Genomic DNA, 22,970 nt, shown 5'->3' with positions numbered 1-22,970 from the left:
AAATAAGGTTCGATGTTCCGAACATGTTCCGAATATTCGTTAATCCGAAAAAGAAATAAGGTTCGTTAATCCGAAAACGAAATAAGGTTCGTTGTTCCAAAGGTCCGTTAGTCCGAAAACGAAATAAGGTTCGTTAATCATTATGTGTTCGGACTAACGAACCTTCGGAATACCCGAACCTTCGGAATAACGAAGCTTTGGAATTACGAATGTATGCATTCTTTGTTTACCTTTTCTTCTATCACACCATTTCTCCTCTCATTTTATGTCCTCCACCCACCCCTTTCTCTCTTTCTCCCTCTCCTCTGTTTCAATACACGTATTAAAGGCATACACCAGGCTAAAATTATTAGAGCTTTGGAGTTTCATCAAAATCGAATTGAAAAATGAAGTTAATGTTATCTCAGAGTCCATCAATATTTTATGAAAACATTTTTATACTTCCATCAGGAATATGCAATAGATTGGCTGATGATTTTATGCCTAAACATATTTTTTTCCAATAATCATTTCAACAAATCATAATGTTTCCATATTTTCAGTCAAAATCATGTCTCCTAAGCATTAAAGTTGAAAATGATGAAAATCCACAATTTATTGTTCGAAATGAAATGAAATACTCTGAAAATTTGCTTTGCCCAATTGATCGTGGGCCCGGCAGCCGCTGTGCAGCGCCAGATCGACGAGGCTCTATCCCTTTAATTGTTGAACGCCCAAAAGGGTAGCAGCAACTCCCATCTTTTAAAGTCTTTTGGTCTGACGCGGTCGGGGTTTGAACCCCTGACCACCCGGTTGTGATACGAACGCTCTACCAACTGAGCCAACACACCGGTTATAGTTAAAGTTATAGCAGTGATTATAGAAAATCGGTTGAAAGACCCATTAGTTGTCTTCGCGGATAAACGTAATGTGATAATACAAAATAATATAAATGAGGATTATGGCATCATCAGTTCGCTCATTTTATTCTATTTCATTTCATTTATTTTCCACTTCCATCAATCATTTACAATAAGTTTTGTTACATACATCTTGATATTTATAATCAATAAAACCAGAAAACTTTATATGTATAATAATCAAGATAACCATAAATCAGGACGGAAATTGAGGAAGCTACTAAAAAGCGAAGCTAATAGAATGCAGCCTCCTACTACATGAGCAAAACACAAACACAACATGGTAGAAATTTGAGCATGAATCTAGTTGAATATACATGTATAATACCTGACAAAACTACTTGTATAAAAAATGATACGTACACTTTGTCTTGCACTATAAACAAAATATTTATTGCCAATTAATACCCATTTTATTTTTGTATATTTGTAAACCCCGACTGGTGAGGAGAGCTTCATAATAGAAACTAGTTTTTCTTTTTGATAGTCATCCACAGGCACTAGTGGGTGGTAATATCTTCCTCTTGTACATATTATTGTTGCCTTTTGCCTGGAATCAAAATAAAATAATATAAATAAATAAATACAAAGTATTAGAAGTTAGCTTGTTAAGTTAATATCTGATAAATTTGCCAATGAACTATCATATGATAATTCATATGTGCACTTGAACTACCTTAACAATAAATATTATTACAATATTTATTAGCTCAGTTAAATTTGTAAAGTAGTAGTAGGGAATATAATCAATGAAAACGAAGAATTAACGATATATATACTGCATTTTCATTGAAAGAGAGTGCGACGAAGTGGTAAAGTTACCAGGCACTCTTCTTGAGTTGATAATTCACAGTTTACATTCAAATTTTGATATTTCGGAGACATACAACCGATTAATGTGCAGATAAAACGGTTAATGGACTGATAATCAATTAGTCCTACACTATCTGTGGAAGGGGGGGGGGTCCATTATTCGCAATAATGCAGATCATTAAGTTCAGTTGAGTTTGGATTATATGAAAACGAGGTACATTTTATTCCAGTGATACTTTGATGAAATACAAGTGATTCATACAAGCAAATGCAAGCATTTCGTATGAAAGGGAAACCAGGTAACACCACGATGAAAACATCCCTTTCAAATCGAGCGCATTGAATTCAACTCTTTCCTTCAAGTTCAGATCGTCAAGATCATAGAGCCTGATCACAACTCTCTTATTCAGCATGTCAACACTCGCTACATACACCCTATCCTGCTCATCCACGGCAGCATACAGGCCGACACCATCTGGACCTTGTAGAGACTCACCGGCATTCCCATCCCTGTCATAGACTGTTAACACCCTTGGAAAGAAACAACATGAACTCGCGACGATCAAACCCGATCTGGTGGCTGCTGCCTGACCGGTCCTGTTTCTTGTTTGAACAGCGTGTTTGAGAGTGGATCCTGTAGGGTCATAGATGTAAACTTGTTTTCCAGCGTTAGAAATGATGATTTCATCTGATGGACTCCTGTTTAGGGTGAGAAATTTGCCATTGTCATTCACGTGAATGGTTGATTTCTTAGATCCATCGGGAGAATATACGTGTGCTTCTGAATTACCCGTCGATACGCATAGTGACCTGTCTTCCTGTATAATAAGATCAAAATACTCCAGGCCATTACGTGTGTTCGGGTACGGCCATGGCTGCTCTCTACCATCTGAATTGATTATAGCTGCACCATGTCCAACCTTCCCAAACGGGATACCCACGCTGTCATCAGAGTACCGCGTCATTCCCCACACCTCTGCAAATGCTGGTAGAGTTACACGTTTAATGACATTTAACTTGGGATCTGATCTTGTGTTGCTGCCGAGGTTAGGTTGAAGATTTTGTTCAGGCTTCTTCTGTGTGAATTAATACAAGCGAGAAAAAAGAACCCAGTAATTGACATTCTTAAAGAATCCCAAGAATCAAATAATATGGGACATTAAGCATTATGTAAGACAAAAGAAGTACTGGCGCAGATCCGCACCCAATACGATTGGCAAAGACTCTCCCCCTTTTTTTGGGGGGGGGATGGGGGTGGGAGGGGTCAAATTTTACAGACAAATTCACATCGCGGAAAAGTCCAAATCCGTGTACGCGCCTTTAGGAGCAGAGCAGTATTATAAGTACTATTAAAAGTAGTAGTAATAATACATAACATTTATAAGGCGCTTATTACTACTGTTGTTTCTAAGCGCTCTGTGTTCTGTTTATGGTTTGTACTTGGGTTAAAAAAAAGTGGCAGGGGATAATGAAACAGGTAATACAACTATTGTAATAATCAAAACTCAAAACTGGTGTGTATCTCCAATTGACCGGCTCACAACTGTAGTAGTAGTAGTAGTAATAGTATTAGTGTGGACATCAGATCTTAAAAATTATGTCGGAATAGGCTCGAACCTTTTGACCATGTATTTAGTATAAACTTTCCTTTCGTTCTTTGGTCCTCCTTTCATGGTTGTAATGAATGCTTGTTTAGGGGTCCATAGTATCCAAAACCAACGTTTGTACGGTTTTTTTTTTTTTGGGGGGGGGAAGCCATTAGTGGTTAAGACCAACGTTTTAAAGCTTGTGTATAGTTTTGGTAAATCCACCAAAATGCACCTATCACTATTCCAATTCATTGCTAGATAATATGAATGGATATGCCCTATAACAGTTATGATGTGGAGGATATGAAATGAAAATGTGTTTTACAGGATAAATTTTGCGATATTACATGGAAATTTAACTTGATCGGGTCACCCGATCAAATTAAAATATCTGTGTGTTTTTGTCTTTCAATTAAATCCTATTCTAAATCATGGAATGGGCTGAAACTTTCAAGATATGTTCTTTGTCTGTAACTTTTGGATATCTAATCACTAAATTTATAAGATAAATGCTTGAATGCCCATTTTTTAATTTAAAACAAGCATCGCCGAGAGAGGGCGCTATATATCCAAGATTTGAATATTTGAAATTTTCTCAGAGAAGTGCAGTTGGAAAAATATCTAACGGTCTCTACGCTTCAGTAAGACTGTCATATTAGATGATATTCGATTATCAATCACATTATTGACCCTTTACCAAAGCTATACACAGGCTTTAAGTATAATGCTAGCTTTATTCTTACAATACTTACCTCCTGAGGATTGAATAGATACATTTACCTACATTTATATAATTGAAGATTTTTATCAATCTTCTTGTTATTCTTCCCCCTTCCTTCTCTCAATACTTCCCCCTTTTTATTTATAACTCTTCCTTAATTCGTATTCGTACTTTGGTGAATTTCTTGCTGAAATCTTTCAGGGGTGCATCCGTTGCCCCGGGCGCACCCCAATTCTTATTCGTAATTGGTCGTGATGGTACAGTTCGATTCTCTTTAATTAATGACCATGACGACCAATGAGTATTCAAAATGTTGACAAATTAATGTGGACCTTAATTCGCACAAACATTTTCTTGTTTTTATCATCATGCAGCATTTTTTCAATGAATCATCATGACTAATCTTCCCCTTGCCTACCTCTATTGGAACAATCTCATGACCTTCAAAAAGAAAAGCCATCTCATGATGACCCGATACACACTTCTTACACAGGTACTTGTGGCAGGTTTTGCAGAATGAGTTGGCATTCCTTTGCCGTCTGCAAGCATTGCATTTTGGACGTGTTCCACTCTTTTTGTCCTCTTGTTCGTTGGTGCAGTCTTTTTTAGAAGATTGATCAATGACATCCTCAATGGCAACAGTCTCATGGCCTTCAAAATGAAAAGCCATTTCTTGATGACCAGTCACACACCTTTCACACAAATACCTGTCGCAGGTCTTGCAGAATAACTCAGCATCCCATTGCCGTCTGCAAGTATTGCATTTTGGGCGTGTCTCACTCTTTCTCGCGTGGTAGTCGTCTACGAACGCGTTCACCGTCACATTAGCGGGGAAATCATCAACACACTTTGCAGATGTAAACTTGGACTTCTTTCTGCAGACAGGGCACGTCATATGATAGCTCTGAGTGGAAAGATCGATGTTTTTGAGGCATCTACGGCAATAAGTATGCCCACATGTCGGAAGAATGACTGCTTCGACGAAGATGTCTAAGCAAAGTGGGCATATCAAGCTTTGTGGAGGGCCTGAAGTTTCCGCTTTCTCAGCCATGTTGAGTTCTAGATGTATGTCAATCAGGCAAGAGTACAACAGATGACAGTAAAGGAGGGGGATGGGAAAGTCATGATTTCAATATCAAGTGTAAAGAGGATGGAGTTCATTTCCAGGAAGTATCAAAATCTGTACCAGTCTGCGTAAACGTTGGCTTACCGCTCAAAATGGTTACGCTTGCATTAAATTGAAAATTTTGATCAAACATAACAATGGTAAATAGTTCCGTGCATGCTGATTGGGTACTGCGAAATCGTCATGAGATTAATAGAAGTGGGTTTTCCCCACCAGCAAAGTAAACAACTTAGAACGATTTCATCACATTTGCTCCGACCCTTTGGACTTACCAGTTAATGTTTAATAGGGCCGGTTTTCTATATATGTAAAGGGTGAAATTGTCATGTATGTTATACAGCTAAAATGAAGCAATTTGGCTTCCAGTGATGACGGGCTATCAATCACGTCTCCTTAATACTCTTTTACTATCTCCTTCAATGTAGGACACAAAGGTACAACTCAGTCCAATTCCATATCTAATTAGCTTATTGAACGAATCGTAGATAAAGAAGACAATCTGTTATGATCTGCATTATGACCTCTTCCTAAATCTTTTGTTTCTATTCATATCTCCTTTCTCTTCTTCCTCTTCTTTTTTCTATCTCACCCTCCATCTCTTTATCTCTCTTTCTCTCTCTCTCCCTTCCTCCATCATTTTCTCCAATTCTTTTTCTATCTCACTATCCACCTCTTTCTCCTCTCTCTCTATTTTATTGTTCCTTCGTCCCAGTTTTTACTTTTACTCTTCTCTTCCCAATGCGTATGTGTTACAATGTGACTTTTTTTATTATTATTGAATTCGAATAATCAGCGACTATCTGTAATGTTTCAGTAGAACGAAATAATTATACAAAACTCTCTGTATATAAAACTTTATTCTAATTATTTACCCATTGTTACCCACTTCCATTTCTCTTTATACTCTGTATACGTCAGTAATTCAAAATCTCGATATCCTCAAGTCAGATTTATCCATTCCAATTCACTTACATCATAAATCCTTCCAATCCGCTTTCCCGTATACTATATCTTAGGCAAATTTTGAAACTTCTGCAATTACTTATATTTGAAAATATTCTGTTGATTCATATTAACCCCAAAAGTATTAATGATAGTATATTTTTTCACGTTTCGTGTATTTTTTAAATTCTATTTTGATATTGTTATGTTTTATGTTGTTTTTTACACAAAAGTTCTGTACAATTCAGCTCTTGCTGCGAATAGTTTTTAAATAAAATACCTTCATTTTTATTTATAATGATAAAAATAAAAATGTGAGATGCGCAATGATAATGTGATTTTTATTTCCTCATGTAACCCGAAATGGGTACAGAAAAAACCCATAAGTTTACATTTACAATCAGAGCAACAATTTGAATATTTACAGTTTCATACAAAGATGTTACACTAATTCAGTAACAATTGTTAATAGATATAAGACGAAAACGATAATACAAATAATACAAGAAAAAGGAAATGAAATGAAAATAACTGACAAAAAGGTTGCCATTTACAAAAAATACTCAAAATATTATCGCAAGGTCCGGAAATTTAAGTATACATCTGTCGCAAACTAACTTACGCACATTAAATAAAAAACATTAAAAAAATATTTGAAGTGTAAATAAACAGACATCGCATGCTGTAAAATCATGCCATCATAATTATGATTGTTGCATTTACAATATTATGTACAAATCGAATAAACCTGTTTACTTTAAACTGACGTGAAGCATTATTATTTTACAAACTGTTGCTAAATTCGTTAAATCTTTGACATAACAAGCATAGTGATTCATAAGTAGGCCTATTTCTGAAATACATTTTCAGGTATTTTCTTCTTTCATTAATTGTTGAAAATTACAAGTTGTAAAACAGCGATTATATTTATTCCATTAAATCGGGAAGTCGGTGATTTCCACACCTAATAATGATAATAATGGTCAGTTTTGTAGAGCGCAACGTGTCTATGCGCTTCCAAAGGACTTGGATATTATTATCCCGGCTGTACAGTAGCTCAGGCAGCTTTTATGCGCTCGGCATTTCGATGAATAAATTCCCCTCACCTGGTTTGAGTGCAGCAAAATGTGGATTTCTTGATGAAGGAAACTTCGCAATGGCTGGGATTTGAACCAACGACCCTCTGTTTCAAAGTCCGGAGACTAAGCCACCGTGCCACAACGCTCTACAACCTTACCTTTGTTAAAGGCAGTTGTAGATGGGTCTGGTTTGAAATGATTCTAACACCGCGTTCTCACTCAGCACGTTTTTCCTATACTATTCGTTTTCTCCTTAATTGTGTACGCTTTCAATGCAACAGTCCTAAGCAAAGGATGTGATGTATGTATTTGCAAATATATAGACCTAATAGTGTCATAACATAACTTTCACAAAATATATACAGAAAAATGTCTGCAAGTCTTAGACTACGTGACAAACTGTTGACAGTAATGTCAAAAGCGACTTGAACTTTAAACCCCTCCAACGTAATATGACGATAAGCCAAACTCCTAACCGTTGTATATATATTTGCCAACGGCTGGCCTGGGGTTCCGGAACGAAATTTGTTAACTAAACATGTATTATTGAGGCCTATTATTGGACTAACACCGTTTGCTATCATCAGACGAGGTAGATAAAGCTGCAACCATTCTTCATTATAAATCAATCTGCAGGTCCTGCAGATTGATATATATAATGCCATGGCAGGACCGTTCTGGAAACCACTCTGAACGTAACGGAGTGCATTTACCAGCAGCGTCATTGAACTGAGATATATCGTTCGAGGTTGAACTGCACCGTGCCAAAACTTCGAGATCGAGCGACGAAAAATTCATTAAATAACCGGTTTGGAATCCTAGATTTCTTCAAGTGGAAAACTGACGGAATCTCCTGAAGGGAAGGTTATCCACAGTTTTTACAGGTCAATGAACTGTATTCATATCGTCTGGCGTTCACTGGATCTTATTTTTTCACAAAAATATCGTCATAAGTTCTAGTATGTAAGCTGCTTTTTCTTAAAATCATATTTTGAAAAGGCCGGACAAGGGAGGCTTGCATATACACAGAGGTAGTCATTACATTTGAGGCTGATTGGGACGAGTGAATATGACGAATAACAATGTGGAAAACATGTAAGTTCATTACTATATATATATTTTTTTATAAATCTTGGTTACATTTCGGATATACCTGAATGATAATGAAGGCACGTCACATGGAGCTACTGCTGACAATAGAGCTACCCTACTAGTGTGAGTGTGGGGGGGGGGATTGCCAATTTTGTCTACTGCCAACTCGTCCAAGTCACATGCCATTCCGTCCATCAAAATTTCGTGTAACAACCAGTTGGTCCAGTATCCATTTGGTTCAATCATCACTTCGTCTAGTTACCATTTCGTCTCATAACCAGTTGGTCTAATACTCATTTCATTTTCATTCATTTAGACAATTAACACTTAGTCCAACAAACTGGTTATTCGACGAACTGGTGAGTGGACGAATTGAGTTTTCCATTCTAATAAATTGGTAAATATGAGGTATGCTTACTATATTTTTGAGATTTCTTTGAAGTACACCCAGGGCAATATAGTAGGATGGGGGGTCGGGTGTCCGGACAATTTATATTGTGGAAGCCGTCTTTTTTGTCTTTGGATTACCCTAAAAATATGAATTCAATGCTTGCAATCATCTCCTATTTTGTTCTTTATGATATTTCCTAACATTTTGTACTAAAAATTTGTGAAACTTCGCTTGTAAATTTTTCCAAATGACTTTCTAAAATTGATCGTCCGGACACACAACCTGTCCGGTCACACAACTGGGTATACATTACAATATTCATCATCATGAGTCATGAGTTTATAATCTTATCTTTTATTCTCTCTTTAAAAAAATAATACTGGTGATTTGGTCAGGTTTACTTACGAAGACTACGAGGGGATGGCCGAGTGCCTGTTGTCAAGGCAACCACATCGTCCGAGTATTGGTATCATATGCGGGTCTGGCTTGATTGATCTTGCCAACAAGCTGGAGGAACGCTACAACGTCCCATTTGAGAAGGTGCCAAAGTTTCCAGCCTGTACAGGTGAATATAGTGATGAACCTATAAATGATGACGACGACGACAGTGATGAGGATAATGATTAGTTTTCTCAGTAATATCTCTGTCACTCGTTATACTTAACTGATATCATCTTGTTAATACTATACTAAGCTTGTACTTACTCTAATAACCACTCCTTACTGGCTACAACAACTTCTACTACTACTACTACTACTACTACTACTACTACTACTACTACTACTACTACTCCTACTACTCCTACTAGTACTACTACTAATGCTGCTACTACTTCCATGACTATTATTACTACAACAACTACTACTACTACTACAACTACTACTACTACAACTACTACCACCACCACTACTACTATCATTACTATATACTACTACTATACTACTACTATATACTGCTATACTACTTCTACTACTACAAATACTACTGCTACTAGTGCTGCTGCCGCCACTACTACTTATTTTTATTCTACTTCTATTACAGTAGTGGCAGCAGCAGTGGTGATGGTTGTGGTGTAGTAGTAGTAGTAATAGAAGCAGTATTGGCAGTAGAGAAAACATTAGAGGAATACGAAGAAGAAGGAGGAGACGAAGAAACAGAAAAAAACGAAAGAAGAATAGCAAAGGAGGAAGATGGAAAAGAGGAAGAAGACGAAGAAAAACAATAAGAAAAAGAAGAAGTGATATCAGAAAAGGATGAAAGAGAATACGAAGAAATGGAACGAAAAGAAGTGGATTTAGAAAGAAAATGAGGGATAGACATGAACTAACTTAAAGTGTATGATATGAATAAAATAAAATATCAAATGGACATTGATCAATTGATATTCTGCTCTCTTCTTTCTCCCCTTCAAAGTCGAAGAACAAAAGGGTGAGTTTTGCTTTGGAACTCTAAAAGGAAAGACAGTGGTGATGATGCGAGGACCATTCCATTTATACGAGGGGTATCCAGCATGGAAGGTGAGAGGGGAATTAAGTTCCTAATGTTGTCTTCCTTCGACACATGAGTGATAAAATTTTGTCACCCAATTCAAAATACCGGCTACGAACTATCATATACCGCGTCACTTAGGCGACAGCACATCTTACGAGTGGTCTGCGACCCGATTTCCGAAGAAAATGTAATAGAATTTGATGCTTATATTGAGACTTTGAATATCTTACTGTGTAATTTCTAAATCATCGTACGAATTCTAATGTTCAAATATGTGACTATGCTATCATCCTTCTTAGAATAAAAGCGAATTTGATATCTTGTCGTAATGACGTCATAGCAGTCGTACGATTGGCTACGATTTGAAACGAATTTTGTCTTTACTCCAAAAATAAAGGCTTGCAATCTTTCAAAATGGTTATATAAGTATTCTTTCAGTAAATTTCAACCTCAAATAAAATTATTATGTTCCATTCACATTTTCAGAAAATGATCAAAATGCGATTTGTTCCAAAATCGGATCGCGAACAGTCGTAAGGTGTGCGGTGACCTTTAAAAATAAAGCAATACGATTAATTATTCTAGAATCAGTTTCTCGACAATGCATTTGGTATATGATCTATATTTTTTTAGATAAAATGTCTTCTTCCAATAAAAAAGGGCGAGTTGACTCATTCAGCTCATGAAATAGTACCTAATTCTCCCTCGAATTTGAAACATCTTAAACATTATTTTCCATTCAGTACTTCTTTACTCTTTCATGCACTTGAACATTCATTAATCACTCATTCTTTCATCAATTCGTTCGTTCACTATTTTTTTTCATTCATCCATATTCCTATTCATCATATATTCCTATACCCATTCATTCCTTCCTTAAAGAGGTCATTACGTCCCTCATTCCCCATCCATCATATTCCCACTCACTCACTCATCCATCCACCAACCCACTAACTCATTCACTCACTGTTGCTCACAAAACATCTTACACTGTTAGAAAATTTATCCTTAAAATAAAAGAAAATCCTGCGGCAATCTTACAGGAAATTGGTATATGGTGTAAGGATCCTTACAAATTTCCTTAAATAAAACAGCCTTTCTCTTTTTTAAACAGACATGTTCTTTTAAATTGCAGAAAAATGCATGTTTTATGAATTTACAGAATGAATCTGTTATTGCTTTCTGCAAAATCTTCTTCTCCCCCCTGTAAATTCAGGTTTTTTTTAACAGTGTACTTCCTCATCCACTCTCACACACCAGATGACTCATTCATTCACAACCCTACTCAATTACATACTCACCCACCCAACTATCAACTCACCCTCTTACTCATCACGCCCTCACGAATCAATCAATCACTCACCAGCTGCATCGCCCGCTCATTTACTCACCGACTCACTCAATCACCCATCCACCCACCCAATTTCTCACCCAATTAGTTTCTCATCCACTCATACTCACCCAGTCACTCATTACCTAACCCGTCACCACTATACCCACTCACCCAATCACATACTTACCAACTCACGAATTCACTCATGCAATCAATCACTCAATCACCCACTTTCATCTATCTTCCACCCACATGCAACCCATCCACTCACCCCCACCCACTCCCATCAGCTAAACCGCCACTACATTCACCTACCCACTCACTCACCCACTCAATCAATAAATCAGACAGTCAGTCAGTTAATCAATCAATCAATCAATCAATCAATCAATCAATCAATCAATCAATCAATCAGTCAGTCAGTAAGTCAGTCAGTTAATCAATCACCCATTTTCCCCTATTTTCCACCCACTTACCCCACCCACTCCCATCAGCTACACCGCCACCATATCTACCTAACCACTCACTCACTCACTCAATCAATCAATCAATCACATACTTACCAACTCACTCTTTCACCAACACCCTCACTCACGAATTCACTCATGCAATCAATCAGTCTCCCCTTTCCTCCACCTACATGTAACCCACCCATTCACATCAGCTACCGCCACCACACTCACCCACTCACTCAGTCAATCAATCAATCAATCAGTCAATCAATCAACCAACCAAGCTGTCAATCAATCAATCAATCAATCAATCAATCAATCAACCAAGCAGTCAATCAATCAACCAATCAACCAACCAACCAACCAACCAACCAAGCAGTCAATCAATCAATCAATCAATCAATCAACCAACCAACCAACCAACCAAGCAGTCAATCAATCAATCAATCAATCAACCAACCAAGCAGTCAATCAATCAATCAACCAAGCAGTCAATCAATCAATCAACCAACCAACCAAGCAAGCAGTCAATCAATCAATCAATCATTCAATCAATCAATCAACCAACCAACCAACCAAGCAGTCAATCAATCAATCAATCAGTCAATCAATCAACCAACCAAGCAGTCAATCAATCAATCAACCAACCAACCAACCAAGCAGTCAATCAATCAATCAACCAACCAACCAACCAACCAAGCAGTCAATCAATCAATCAATCAATCAATCAATCAATCAATCATTCAATCAATCAACCAACCAACCAACCAAGCAAGCAAGCAGTCAATCAGTCACATACTCACCAACTCACTCTTGCAATAAATGTACTCACTCACTGTCACACTCTCCCCTGTTCTCCACCTACCTACCCACACACTCGGTCTTAACCTTTGTCAATCCATTCTCTCCTCATTAGGTTGCATCCCCTATCCGTGTGATGAAGGTGATGGGCGTTCATACGGTGATCGTGACGAGTGCGAGCGGTGCTCTCAACCCCGTGTTCAACCTCGGCGACATCATGGTCAACATCGACCACGTCGGCATCCCATCCCTCGCAGGGACAAACCCACTCGATGGCAAAAACGATGAAAGGTTGGTTAGGTTCTTCTTGTTCTTTTCTTTGTGCCTGTTTCATAAAGAGTCACAGGTATTTAACTCTACCAACTTGGCAAATGATATGGTAACATTCTTCAGCAGACAATCCGAATGAAAGTTTTTCACGGTAGTTAATGACAATTATGGTAACATTAAGTATAGTAGGGGAAGGCGGGGTAAGTTGTGACACTTTATGAAATTTGCATGTTAGAATTGATATGACCAATAATAATGTAGAAATACATGTGAGTACCTTGCCTTTAAATTTGATTCTTGGGAAATATTTTTCACCTATATATAACTCTTTTATATGCATCCATCTTGTAAAAGACCGTGACAAGAATGAGAATCTATACCTGGACTAATAATATTGTTCTTATTTCTTTACTATATTTAAAGACGTGTGTGTGTAAAAAGCAATGATCTATTTCACACCCTTTTTTACTTTTTTTTTGCTGAAATGTGTATTTTTCCCTCTAAAAAAGTACTTTTTGTTTCAAAGTTGAGAACAATGTGGTAGGGTTAAGGGTTATGTAATGGGTCATCAATACATGACACCACCACAATGTCCGACTCATTCATTATTGGCCTGGGGTGGTGGCTCAACTTGCCACTATATGCTCAACTTACCCCGCCTTTCCCTATACATGTATCTACGCGAAATGGCCCCTTGTGTTGTTGTTGCATATCTTCTTATTCTTCTTCTCCTTCTTCTTCTTCTTCTTCTTTTCTTCTTCTTCTTCTCCTTCTTTTTCTTCATCATCATCATCATCAACATCATCACCACCACCACCAATTTCTTCTATTCGTCCGTCTTCATCTTCTTCCTTTTCTCCCTTTTCTCCTTCTTTTCTTCTTCTTCCTTTAGAAGATGGTGATGATGATTATGATTTTGCTAGGCCAAATCCGAAAGCATGATTGACCTACACTGTATTACAGTTCGAATGTTATACCTTGGTCACGAAACAGCCGTTTTAACACTGTTTTGTACCAGCTTTACATAGGTGGTTTGAATAAGAACGAATAAAACGACTGTTTTCAACGCGCCGTACGGCCGCCGCAGAGCAAATGTGACCGAGGTATCATCGTTCGTGGCTTTTCAGACATTTCAACAATATTTATCCGGATTCCCGGACTGGACCCCACATGAATTTCATTGATATCGAGATAAACTATTAATACTCTGCTACTGGGGTTTAAACCTCCAGGAATTAAACACAATCATTAACATTAGCATAATAAACAGGATTTGCAAATAACGGAAGATTTTCAAAGTAATCATGTACTTAGTCTTTTGTGTCCTCACCGAAGCCCGGTAAGCTCAGTCGGTAGAGCATCAGACTTTTAATCTGAGGGTCAAGGATTCAAGTTCCTTATCAGGCTCACCCCTTTCCCCACCTCTATTCTCGATATTTTTACAAGAACACTGTAAGAAAATACAATATCAATAAGGAGTTGTTTGAAAATTGTTGAATATACATGTGAATGCTAACTTTTAAATGCAGGTTGATGTTTTTTTCTTTATCATGTTTATAGTTTTCCTCGTTTTGCCACTATTTTCTCGTACAAGGACATCACATTTCACCAACCATTTGCTTCTCATTATGTTTCCTGATCGTTTATAGGTTCGGTTCGCGGTTTGTCGATATGAACAAGGTATACGATGAGAAGTTGCGCATGTCGGCCCTGAGGGTCGCCGAGGAACTCCGCCTTGCCCCCTTCACCAAGCAGGGCGTTTACCTGATGGTCGGGGGCCCCTCCTACCCGACTCCCGCTGAGGCTCGTTTTCTTCGCTCTCTGGGAGGAGATGCCGTAGGTTAGTAAAAAAAAAAAAAGAGGGGGGGGGGATGGAAAGGGAAAAAGCCCGCCCAACGGGGGGGGGGGGCTAATGAAAATGAAAAAAAAATAATCAGGAAAGGAGAAAGAAATGGGTACAAAAGAGGAAAGAGAATGTAATAACAAAAGAGTACTGATAAGGGTAGAGTTGGTCATCTTATTAATCCTGAAAAAAGCATACCATCTCACAATAATGCAAACAAATGTTTTCATCCCGTATCCTATCAGAATAACGATTTACCGCTAAGAGGGTCACAGTTCTAATATGAATCGTTAAAATATAAACAATGTGCTAAAAGCACTTATTTTCCATGCTTTATTTTGATTTTGAGTATCGTCCGTAGCAAAAGCTGTCATAACATTTACATTCCTTCTTCGAGTTCCTTCAAAATATCACCATTCTGTTTAGGTTATACAAACCATTCTTACCAAGACGAAGACGCATTATTCGCTTTTTTTTATTTGATTGGATCATTAAAAGCTTATTAAGATAATTTTGATTTTTTTTCTTTCGCGAAGAAGAATGGAATACCAGAACAATAAAAAATAAAAGTTGAGATATGCCATTTACATAGTTACATTACCTATTACCATAGGCGGCGGATGCGGGGGGAACGTGTCAATTTATTTTGCTATGTCCTCCCTAAAACTTAAAACTTTTGGGCTGAGAACCTTTTTTTTTTTTTTTGCTTGTCAATTTATTTTTTGCTATGTCCTCCCTAAAACTTTTGGGTTGAGAACCTTTTTTTTTTTTTTTTTTTTTGCTTGTCAATTTATTTTGCTATGTCCTCCCTAGAACTTTTGGGTTGAGAACCTTTTTGCTTGTCAAAAATTTTTTGGTTGTCCCCTCCTAAAATTTTTGGCTTCCGCCGCCAATGCCTATTACTGCTGCTCTGGTTGTTCGATTTATATTTGATAAAAACAAGATCGAAAAAAATTACAAAAAAACTTGAAGTCATGACACTGTAAGCCGTGTATTGTGACCTTTTATTCCAACATTCAGGAATGAGCATAGTACCGGAAGTGGTGGCTGCAAGGCATTGCGGGATGCGAGCACTGGGATTATCCTTGATCACGGATCTGGTGACCATGGATTACGGGGCTGCCGGCGTCGTCGCCCACGACGAGGACGTGTTGGAGACGGTGAAATGGCGGGCGATGGCCATGAACGATTTGGTCGTCGGCGTGGTAGAGAGGCTGGATTGCGAATGACCGGATCATCGATTGCAGACTCTCACCAAAGCGAAAAAGGATCGCGGTCGATCTCGTCTGTGTGTTCATTGTCCGCCTCGTTGTCAAACGGACTGAAACTTTCGACAACCAATGGAGGGTTGATCAAGAAATTGATTCATGAAAGGACTTGTCGGATGTTTTATCGGAATAATATTTAATATTTTATCCGACAATTACCCTAGAGGCTGTGCTTGTGAGCCAATCAAGAAGCAAGGAGGCCCAACAACTTGTCGGACAAAAAAAAATGTAAATGAAAAGTGGGGCGGACCTGCCCCGTCGCAAAAGGAGCGAACTACCCCCTTAGGCAGCCATCTTTCTTTTCTCTTGTTTATTGCAACGACATATTAACAACATATTTTGAAGTATCAAAGGCATATTTCAGTAGACAACTATCACATCTTTTTTTTAATATATATTGTGACTGCATTCATTAATGTCTACTAAAAATAAAAGAAATTTGAAATAAAATATGTTTTACAAAATGGCCTCGAAATGGACGAGTTGCCGTAATCTTCTGGAATTCCGAGCAGATGAGCTCTCGAGAAGGTATGTTATTATTATTATTGCTATTATTATCTCCCTTGTCCACAAGTTGATGTTCAGTTGGTATATTAAACAGCAACCGGACTTCTTCCAGAAATCTAGGGTAATTGTTTTATATTCTATCAAATGGGTTCTCTTCTCATTGTTCACTTCTCCTTCTAATTCAAGACCTTCCGTAGGATATGACATGTTCCAAGCAAGTTCGCCTTCTGTATCGTTTCAAAGGACACCTCGACTCCTAGAACAGCCAGAAGGCTTCTGTGTCTTGTTGTCACAGTTGCTGCGGCTCCGATGACTATTGGTACCACCTTCGTATTCACCTTCCATATCCTTCTCAGCTCCCATGCCAAATCGTTATACTTTTGTATCTTTTCCTCTTTACGCCAAGGTCTGTGCACAGTCTCCTGGAATCGCAATATCTATGACGAGACATTCCTTCCCCTTCTTCTTTAAGAGAACGATGTCCAGTCGTCTAGCTTCAATAATGATTGAATAATAATAATAGTAATGATAATAATCATAATAATAATTATTCTGATATTTCGATTTAACCCCAGACTAAAGTAAACTAGAGTTTTAGACCACACTTCCGCCGTGGCATGCTGGGATTTACATTGGAAAAGGAATAACGCCATTCCTTGGCTTAACTGCTTAAAGGAGACACTCGAAGAATCCAAAGTATTTTATAATGCCTTTTTGTGGTCATCATTGTAAAGGGGAAGTATTACTAATCAGATATATAACTTCACTTTTCAAAATAGTCATTAGAGTTTGCAGAAATCAGCTCTCAAAAATGATTTATTTTCATGCCATATTTCTGCCTTCCATCGGTCCTCTTGCGAGCTCCAGCTGAGTGACGTCACACAATGAGCGTGAGCAGCTGAGCTGACAGCAGCCCATTGAAGACGATCTTTCCAATCAGCGTTTTTTTGCTCTTAGAATTGTTTATTCCTCACAAGATTGGTCTTGTTATATAGATAAAAGTTTGAATTTACTGAACAGTGAAATAAAGCGCACATTTAACGTATTTTGGTAACCGATATTTAGCTTAGAAAAAATGATTTTTTTTTCAAGAAATATATTTGAATAAACAAAGCATATTTTCACTTAGAAATCACACTTGCGACAAATTGATATTATAATCAATATAAAGCATAGACATTCTTCGTCACGACTGAAAAAAAATTATGAAATTTCATTACGTAACAAAGTCAGGAACCACAAAATAACATGGCAATATCCATCGCGAAATGATTGAAATTGCAGTTGGATTGCCGAAACATGATTAGCCCACAGCGGCGAGCGGACGTTGTTTGATATATCTTAAAAGCACATTACAATGTAGGGAGTGGTCTGTGGCCAAACGTGTTGGCCATCGTTTTGACATGTTCGAGGACCCTGGTTCAAAACTCGGATTAACTTGGTTATTTTTTTTTTATTCCTTCTCGTCCCTACCCAGCTTTTTTTTCTTGTGAAATCCCATTCAGACCTGTATTTATCAAATCTTATTTAATTGCTGCTTTTGATTTTCAAGTTCTTGATTAGATTCTACTCTTATTTGGGATGGGAGGGGTACAGGATGAGTTAAAAGTCAAGTCCACATCAACTAAAAATTATTTGAATAGAGTAATTTCCCTTGCTGTTTTTACTCAAAACAGTCACAAAACAATGATATGCAAATTAGTGTTGTCACATCACATTCGTTTCTAATTTTTTTGTGGCATTTTGTTTTTTAATTCTTTGCAGATTTGAGTATAGGAATTTCTTCATCCGAACACAATAGGTTACATTTACGGAACTGTAACTCTAAATGTTATTTGGAGGAATTAAAATCCCTCTGAAAATTTTTCAGAAAATAAATAGAAAATTAAATATCAAATCTACATGTCATGTAAATATATCAAACAACAAAATACAAAAGAACTTAGTGCGTGTGACATAACGGTTAGTGTAATTTGCACATCAACACAGATGAGCATATCATCGTTTTATAAATTAGGCAAAATTTCTCAATGTTAGAGTAGTAATTATATTAATATGAATCAAAGTTTTTATGAAATTTCCTGCAATATCTTATTTTTCTTTAAATTCAAATGAATTTTTGATTGTGTGGACTTCTCCTTTACTCTTAATGTAGGGAATGCATAGCAATATTTATCCAGAAACAAAATTGTCTTAAAATATGCAAATCTGAAATTGGGCACATGTTCACTTTTCTTTCATCCAGGCCACTTCCTCACACCCACCAGGCTTACAGTCTTAGAACAAAAAAAAATGATGAACCATCACACAACAGCACACAACATTCAGTGCTTCACAATAAATATTTCACTTCTGTTCATACATGTACATGCAATAAATATTGTGGAAAACAAATAAAAGGCGTACCCATATTCAAATACCGTTTAAAAGGACAAATATATTATACCTTTCGAGAAAAATCAGCACGTTAGATATCTGATAACAAAACACAAATATGGGGCACTGCAAGAAACTTATGTTCCATTGCAAATCAAGCGTAAGTCTTCAATTCAAATTCAAGCGTAATAAGGTTGAGTTGCAATAGCAGTTCAACTACATGTACATGTTTGTCTTTAATCAAAGGACTTACCCTTGATTTGGGACGTGTGATCGATTAGAAAATTTCTTGCAAAATGCCCTAATAACATTAAAATTGTTTTTTTCGTTTTAAGTTGTGTGTTCTTATTTTCGACAAGCTGTATTCCTGTCCAAGTCAATTTTTTTAGTTCTCTCCAAAACTGTGCTCAAAATCGTTTCCAAGATCGATAAAGATAAATTTTCTGTTGCATCATTATCAGTCCAAAACTTGCATCGTAGCTCCTGGAAAGAGTGAAAAAAAAAATGGCTATATCCAAATCAGTAAGAAGACATGATGGAATCTCCCAGATTGAAGTAGCGAGCAGAGACCAGAAGTCACCAGAGTCAGCAAGTGTGCAGATCTGTGTGTAGAAGAGAGAAAAAATAAAGAAATAATTTAAATAATCAAATCAAAGTATGAATTTCATTATCTTGATGATTGACGACGTGCGGTGGCTTGTAATTCCCGGTCAACAACAAATAATAGTAGGTTTAGACACCTGAAAAATTCCACTCAGAACACTGGTGCTCTACCTCAACGCTCAAGTGATGTTTGTGTAGGCCCCACTCTACTTACCACTTAGCGGTAGTGAATCACTTGAGGTACGGTACTCTGTGTCATTACAAAGAGTGCATTTATCTTCATTGTTTTATGTTGAAGGCACTACGCATTCATATGTAGAAGCACTCTAATCAGAAAGAAACACCAGACTCTAGTTTTGGCCAGGAATCAGCATGATCAGGGTAACCACTGCTGAAAATTTGTCTTGCTTCATGACATCGGCATTATGGTGATATAATTCTGTGTATCTGGATGTATACGATACAGGGCCCTCCTGAGCATAAACGCATTGGGTACTAGACCTGTGTATAATAAAAACTTAAACATTTGGCCTTATCGTGAAAACATTCGGCCTTATCGTGAAATTTGGTGTTTGTGCGCTCGTTGTGTACAAAGTCAATGGGAGTGGATCACCGCCGTTGACGAAATAAACGGCAGTGAATGGACTGGGGACAAAAACTACGATAATGCCAAACATTCCTCTGAAACAGCATATTTTCAGCCATGGTCCATGCCAGTGCTCCTAAATAATTTAATCGCCTGAGTCCTGACCAGTTTATTTAGAAATCTGACTGAAGTCTTTGTGAAGAAAAATCTGCTGGAATTGTGCAAAAACATTATTTCTAAAATAAAGACTTTTTAATTTAAATAGTAGTCATGCCAAAATGCATGATTCTAAAATTATATCAGATCTGTATCTGTCATCTGACCTGAATGCATCGTCAGAACAAGTACAGACTACAGTTTCCAAACATGCTTAGCAGCTTACCTTGACTTTTGACTGGATCAAACAGCGTAACCTGCATCGGCAGCAAGTGAATGGGACCGTACAGCTTGGAATCAGAGCAACACAACGAAGACTGTCGAGTGGACAAAATCGGTCTTTCCAGTTCATAATTCAATAAAAATGGACAAAGTAACACAGTTCTGGTTCTCTTATCGTCTGAAGATGTCGAAATCGGATATCACAACACATTAAGAAAACGGTAAATTCGAAGAAAAATAGAGACCAGGAAGGTGTATCAGTGTATTGCACAGAGAGATAGTGTGTAGTCGATCATGTGACGTCATTATTCTCGACTGTTTTCGATCGCGTGAATGTCTGCCTGGGGGCGGCTGGGGGGCTGAGAAGGGTCTCTATTAATGTCATTTCTTGCATTTCCACAACATCTGTAAGACTTTTTAGTGACATATTTGTGTATAAAAAGACAAGACCTTTCCATTCATATATAATTTGTCTATAATCATCACTTTCGTGAATTTTCTTTGTGTGTATCCTTTAATGAGTATAGCGAATTCTTCTAAAAGCTGCAGAACTAGACCAGGCTCCGGTTTCACAAAGAATTGTTATAATGACAACTGCTAGATTTATATTATAAAATTTTCTTTCAGCCTATCAGATTGAAGGATTTCAGTAGCTTTTAACTGTCGTAGCAAACTTGTTATAGTAACAAGTTTTATCAAACGGGCACCAGCAGGTGTTGACGTGCACGGAATAGTTCCATGAACATTTTGTTTATATTTGTTCTATTATTATATATTTTAGTGAAGTGAGCACCATTCCTTTTCTGTTGTTTTATTTTTGTATTATTATGTTTCCCCTTTTTATTCGTTATATTTCAGTTAGGTTTATCTTTTTAGATACATGTACAATACATGTACAATACTTTTAGATACATGTACAGTATACATTATTGGATCTAATTGGAATGTATATGTTTGATAATTTTCAATCAGAAGAATAAACAAAAGAACGGTATACTGTATATCCTTCATGTCCTTCCTTGCCATGGATATTCCGAACTTTTCGCATTTGCTACGGAGACACTCTCCAAAACGCACCGATTCCTTTGAAAATGCAAGTCAAATCACGATGGAGAGCTGAGAGGTTTTTTTGACGAAAGCTGGTGGACCGGTGACAGCATCGGAATCTCTTGACTCTCAGTGGTCAACGACATATTTGCAAGTTTTTATCTGGTGCAAATCTTCGGAATATCTGCTATTGCAGTCTACCAACTTTCGACAAAAGCATCTCAGCTCTCCATTGTGATTTTAATTTCATGTTCAAAGGAATCGATGCGTTGAAGAGAGTGTCTTCCTAGAAAATGTGAAAATTCCCTATTGTTTCATTTATAGAATACTTGAGTTTTGATAAACATGGTAAGGAACTTTCTTTGTTTTTGCGACGTTTACTTCTGAATAATTCAAGTATGACCGTATTTCGGTATGAACAAACATGACAAAACATATTATTTATCTGCGAATGAAATGTACCAGATAATAACATTTCAAATCATTATCAAGAAACACTAGTTCTCTTCATTCCGTATATGTCTTAATTTGTGCAATGCGCTATTCTCATTGTAAATCGGACAATAGTCTAACTGTTTTAGATCAAAATTAAATTATTTGAATAATAAAGATGAGGGAAAAGAGTTTCCAATTTGATTCTAATATAATCACAATTTCAGGAAAACACGCAGTCTCCCATTTCTTGATACTGTTAATATCATGAATATTTAAACTTTTATTTTTATAAATTGGAAATACAACAATAAAGATTTTCATCACAAAGTCGTCCATCTCTTTTTCCTTGTCACTAGCCTAGAACATAATGAAGGTAAACTTTGATCATTTCAATTTCTGAGATAGTTCAAACGTATTGAAAGATAAATAAAGTATTTGTACAAGTCATGTGCAAAAATATTGGCATCAAAAGATAATATATAAGCCTATATGTTTATTCAAATTTGAATTTGAATATCTTGTGAAAAAGAAAGGGATATATGAAAGGGGAAAAAAGGCTTAAAGGAATTAGTGAGCGATGTGCACAAGAGAGAGAGAGCGCGCGAGAGAAAAGACGGCTGCAATTTTACCTCGTCAAATCCAGCGGCCTCGTTAGCGCAGTAGGCAGCGCGTCAGTCTCATAATCTGAAGGTCGTGAGTTCGATCCTCACACGGGGCAGGCTGCTTCAATTTTTTTTATATAGATTTTTTTTTTTGAAATTAATAGCCGATTTGTCTTCGACTATTTTTGAAAAAAAATGTAGTTTATAAACAAATGATCGTGTTGTTTTAAAAGATGCAAAGAAGGAACAAATTATCATCAGGAAACATGCAATCAAACCCTTGAAAAAAAAACAGAAAAGAGCAACCTGTCGTCCTTATTCTGAG

At 37.1% G+C, this 22,970-nt stretch overlaps 2 protein-coding genes and 2 non-coding genes across 4 annotated transcripts; 3 read left to right on the top strand and 1 right to left on the bottom strand.

Annotated features, from left to right (window-relative positions):
* Positions 1 to 1,021: 1,021 nt before the first annotated feature.
* LOC121422082 lies at positions 1,022 to 5,285 on the bottom strand. The gene is made up of 2 exons (XM_041616889.1): positions 4,441 to 5,285; positions 1,022 to 2,788 (listed from the first exon to the last, which is right to left on the bottom strand). The coding sequence occupies exons 1-2, from the start codon at positions 5,071 to 5,073 to the stop codon at positions 1,934 to 1,936; spliced, it is 1,488 nt and encodes a 495-aa protein (XP_041472823.1). The 5' UTR covers positions 5,074 to 5,285; the 3' UTR covers positions 1,022 to 1,933.
* Positions 5,286 to 7,541: 2,256 nt separating this feature from the next.
* On the top strand, positions 7,542 to 17,291 carry LOC121421649 (purine nucleoside phosphorylase-like). The gene is made up of 6 exons (XM_041616417.1): positions 7,542 to 8,264; positions 9,048 to 9,217; positions 10,067 to 10,170; positions 12,846 to 13,021; positions 14,650 to 14,840; positions 15,864 to 17,291. The coding sequence occupies exons 1-6, from the start codon at positions 8,239 to 8,241 to the stop codon at positions 16,070 to 16,072; spliced, it is 876 nt and encodes a 291-aa protein (XP_041472351.1). The 5' UTR covers positions 7,542 to 8,238; the 3' UTR covers positions 16,073 to 17,291.
* TRNAK-UUU lies at positions 14,335 to 14,407 on the top strand. Its single transcript has one exon. It is a non-coding gene; the product is annotated as a tRNA-Lys (tRNA).
* Positions 17,292 to 22,688: 5,397 nt separating the features above from the next.
* On the top strand, positions 22,689 to 22,761 carry TRNAM-CAU. The gene has a single exon. It is a non-coding gene; the product is annotated as a tRNA-Met (tRNA).
* Positions 22,762 to 22,970: the final 209 nt, after the last annotated feature.

This window comes from Lytechinus variegatus, chromosome 9, assembly GCF_018143015.1.
Source record: "Lytechinus variegatus isolate NC3 chromosome 9, Lvar_3.0, whole genome shotgun sequence".
In the NCBI taxonomy this organism is placed as follows: domain Eukaryota; kingdom Metazoa; phylum Echinodermata; class Echinoidea; order Temnopleuroida; family Toxopneustidae; genus Lytechinus; species Lytechinus variegatus.
This window is presented reverse-complemented; position numbering and strand designations above follow the sequence as displayed.

Excerpts from the sequence above, each read along its gene's own strand:
- LOC121422082 (XM_041616889.1), bottom strand. The coding sequence starts at position 5,073 with ATGGCTGAGAAAGCGGAAACTTCAGGCCCTCCACAAAGCTTGATATGC. Across the intron at positions 2,789-4,440 it reads ATGAGATTGTTCCAATAGAG|AAGAAGCCTGAACAAAATCT; the intron begins GTAGGCAAGGGG and ends TAATTCACACAG.
- LOC121421649 (XM_041616417.1), top strand. The coding sequence starts at position 8,239 with ATGACGAATAACAATGTGGAAAACAT. Across the intron at positions 8,265-9,047 it reads AATAACAATGTGGAAAACAT|GTTTACTTACGAAGACTACG; the intron begins GTAAGTTCATTA and ends TGATTTGGTCAG. Across the intron at positions 9,218-10,066 it reads AAAGTTTCCAGCCTGTACAG|TCGAAGAACAAAAGGGTGAG; the intron begins GTGAATATAGTG and ends TCCCCTTCAAAG.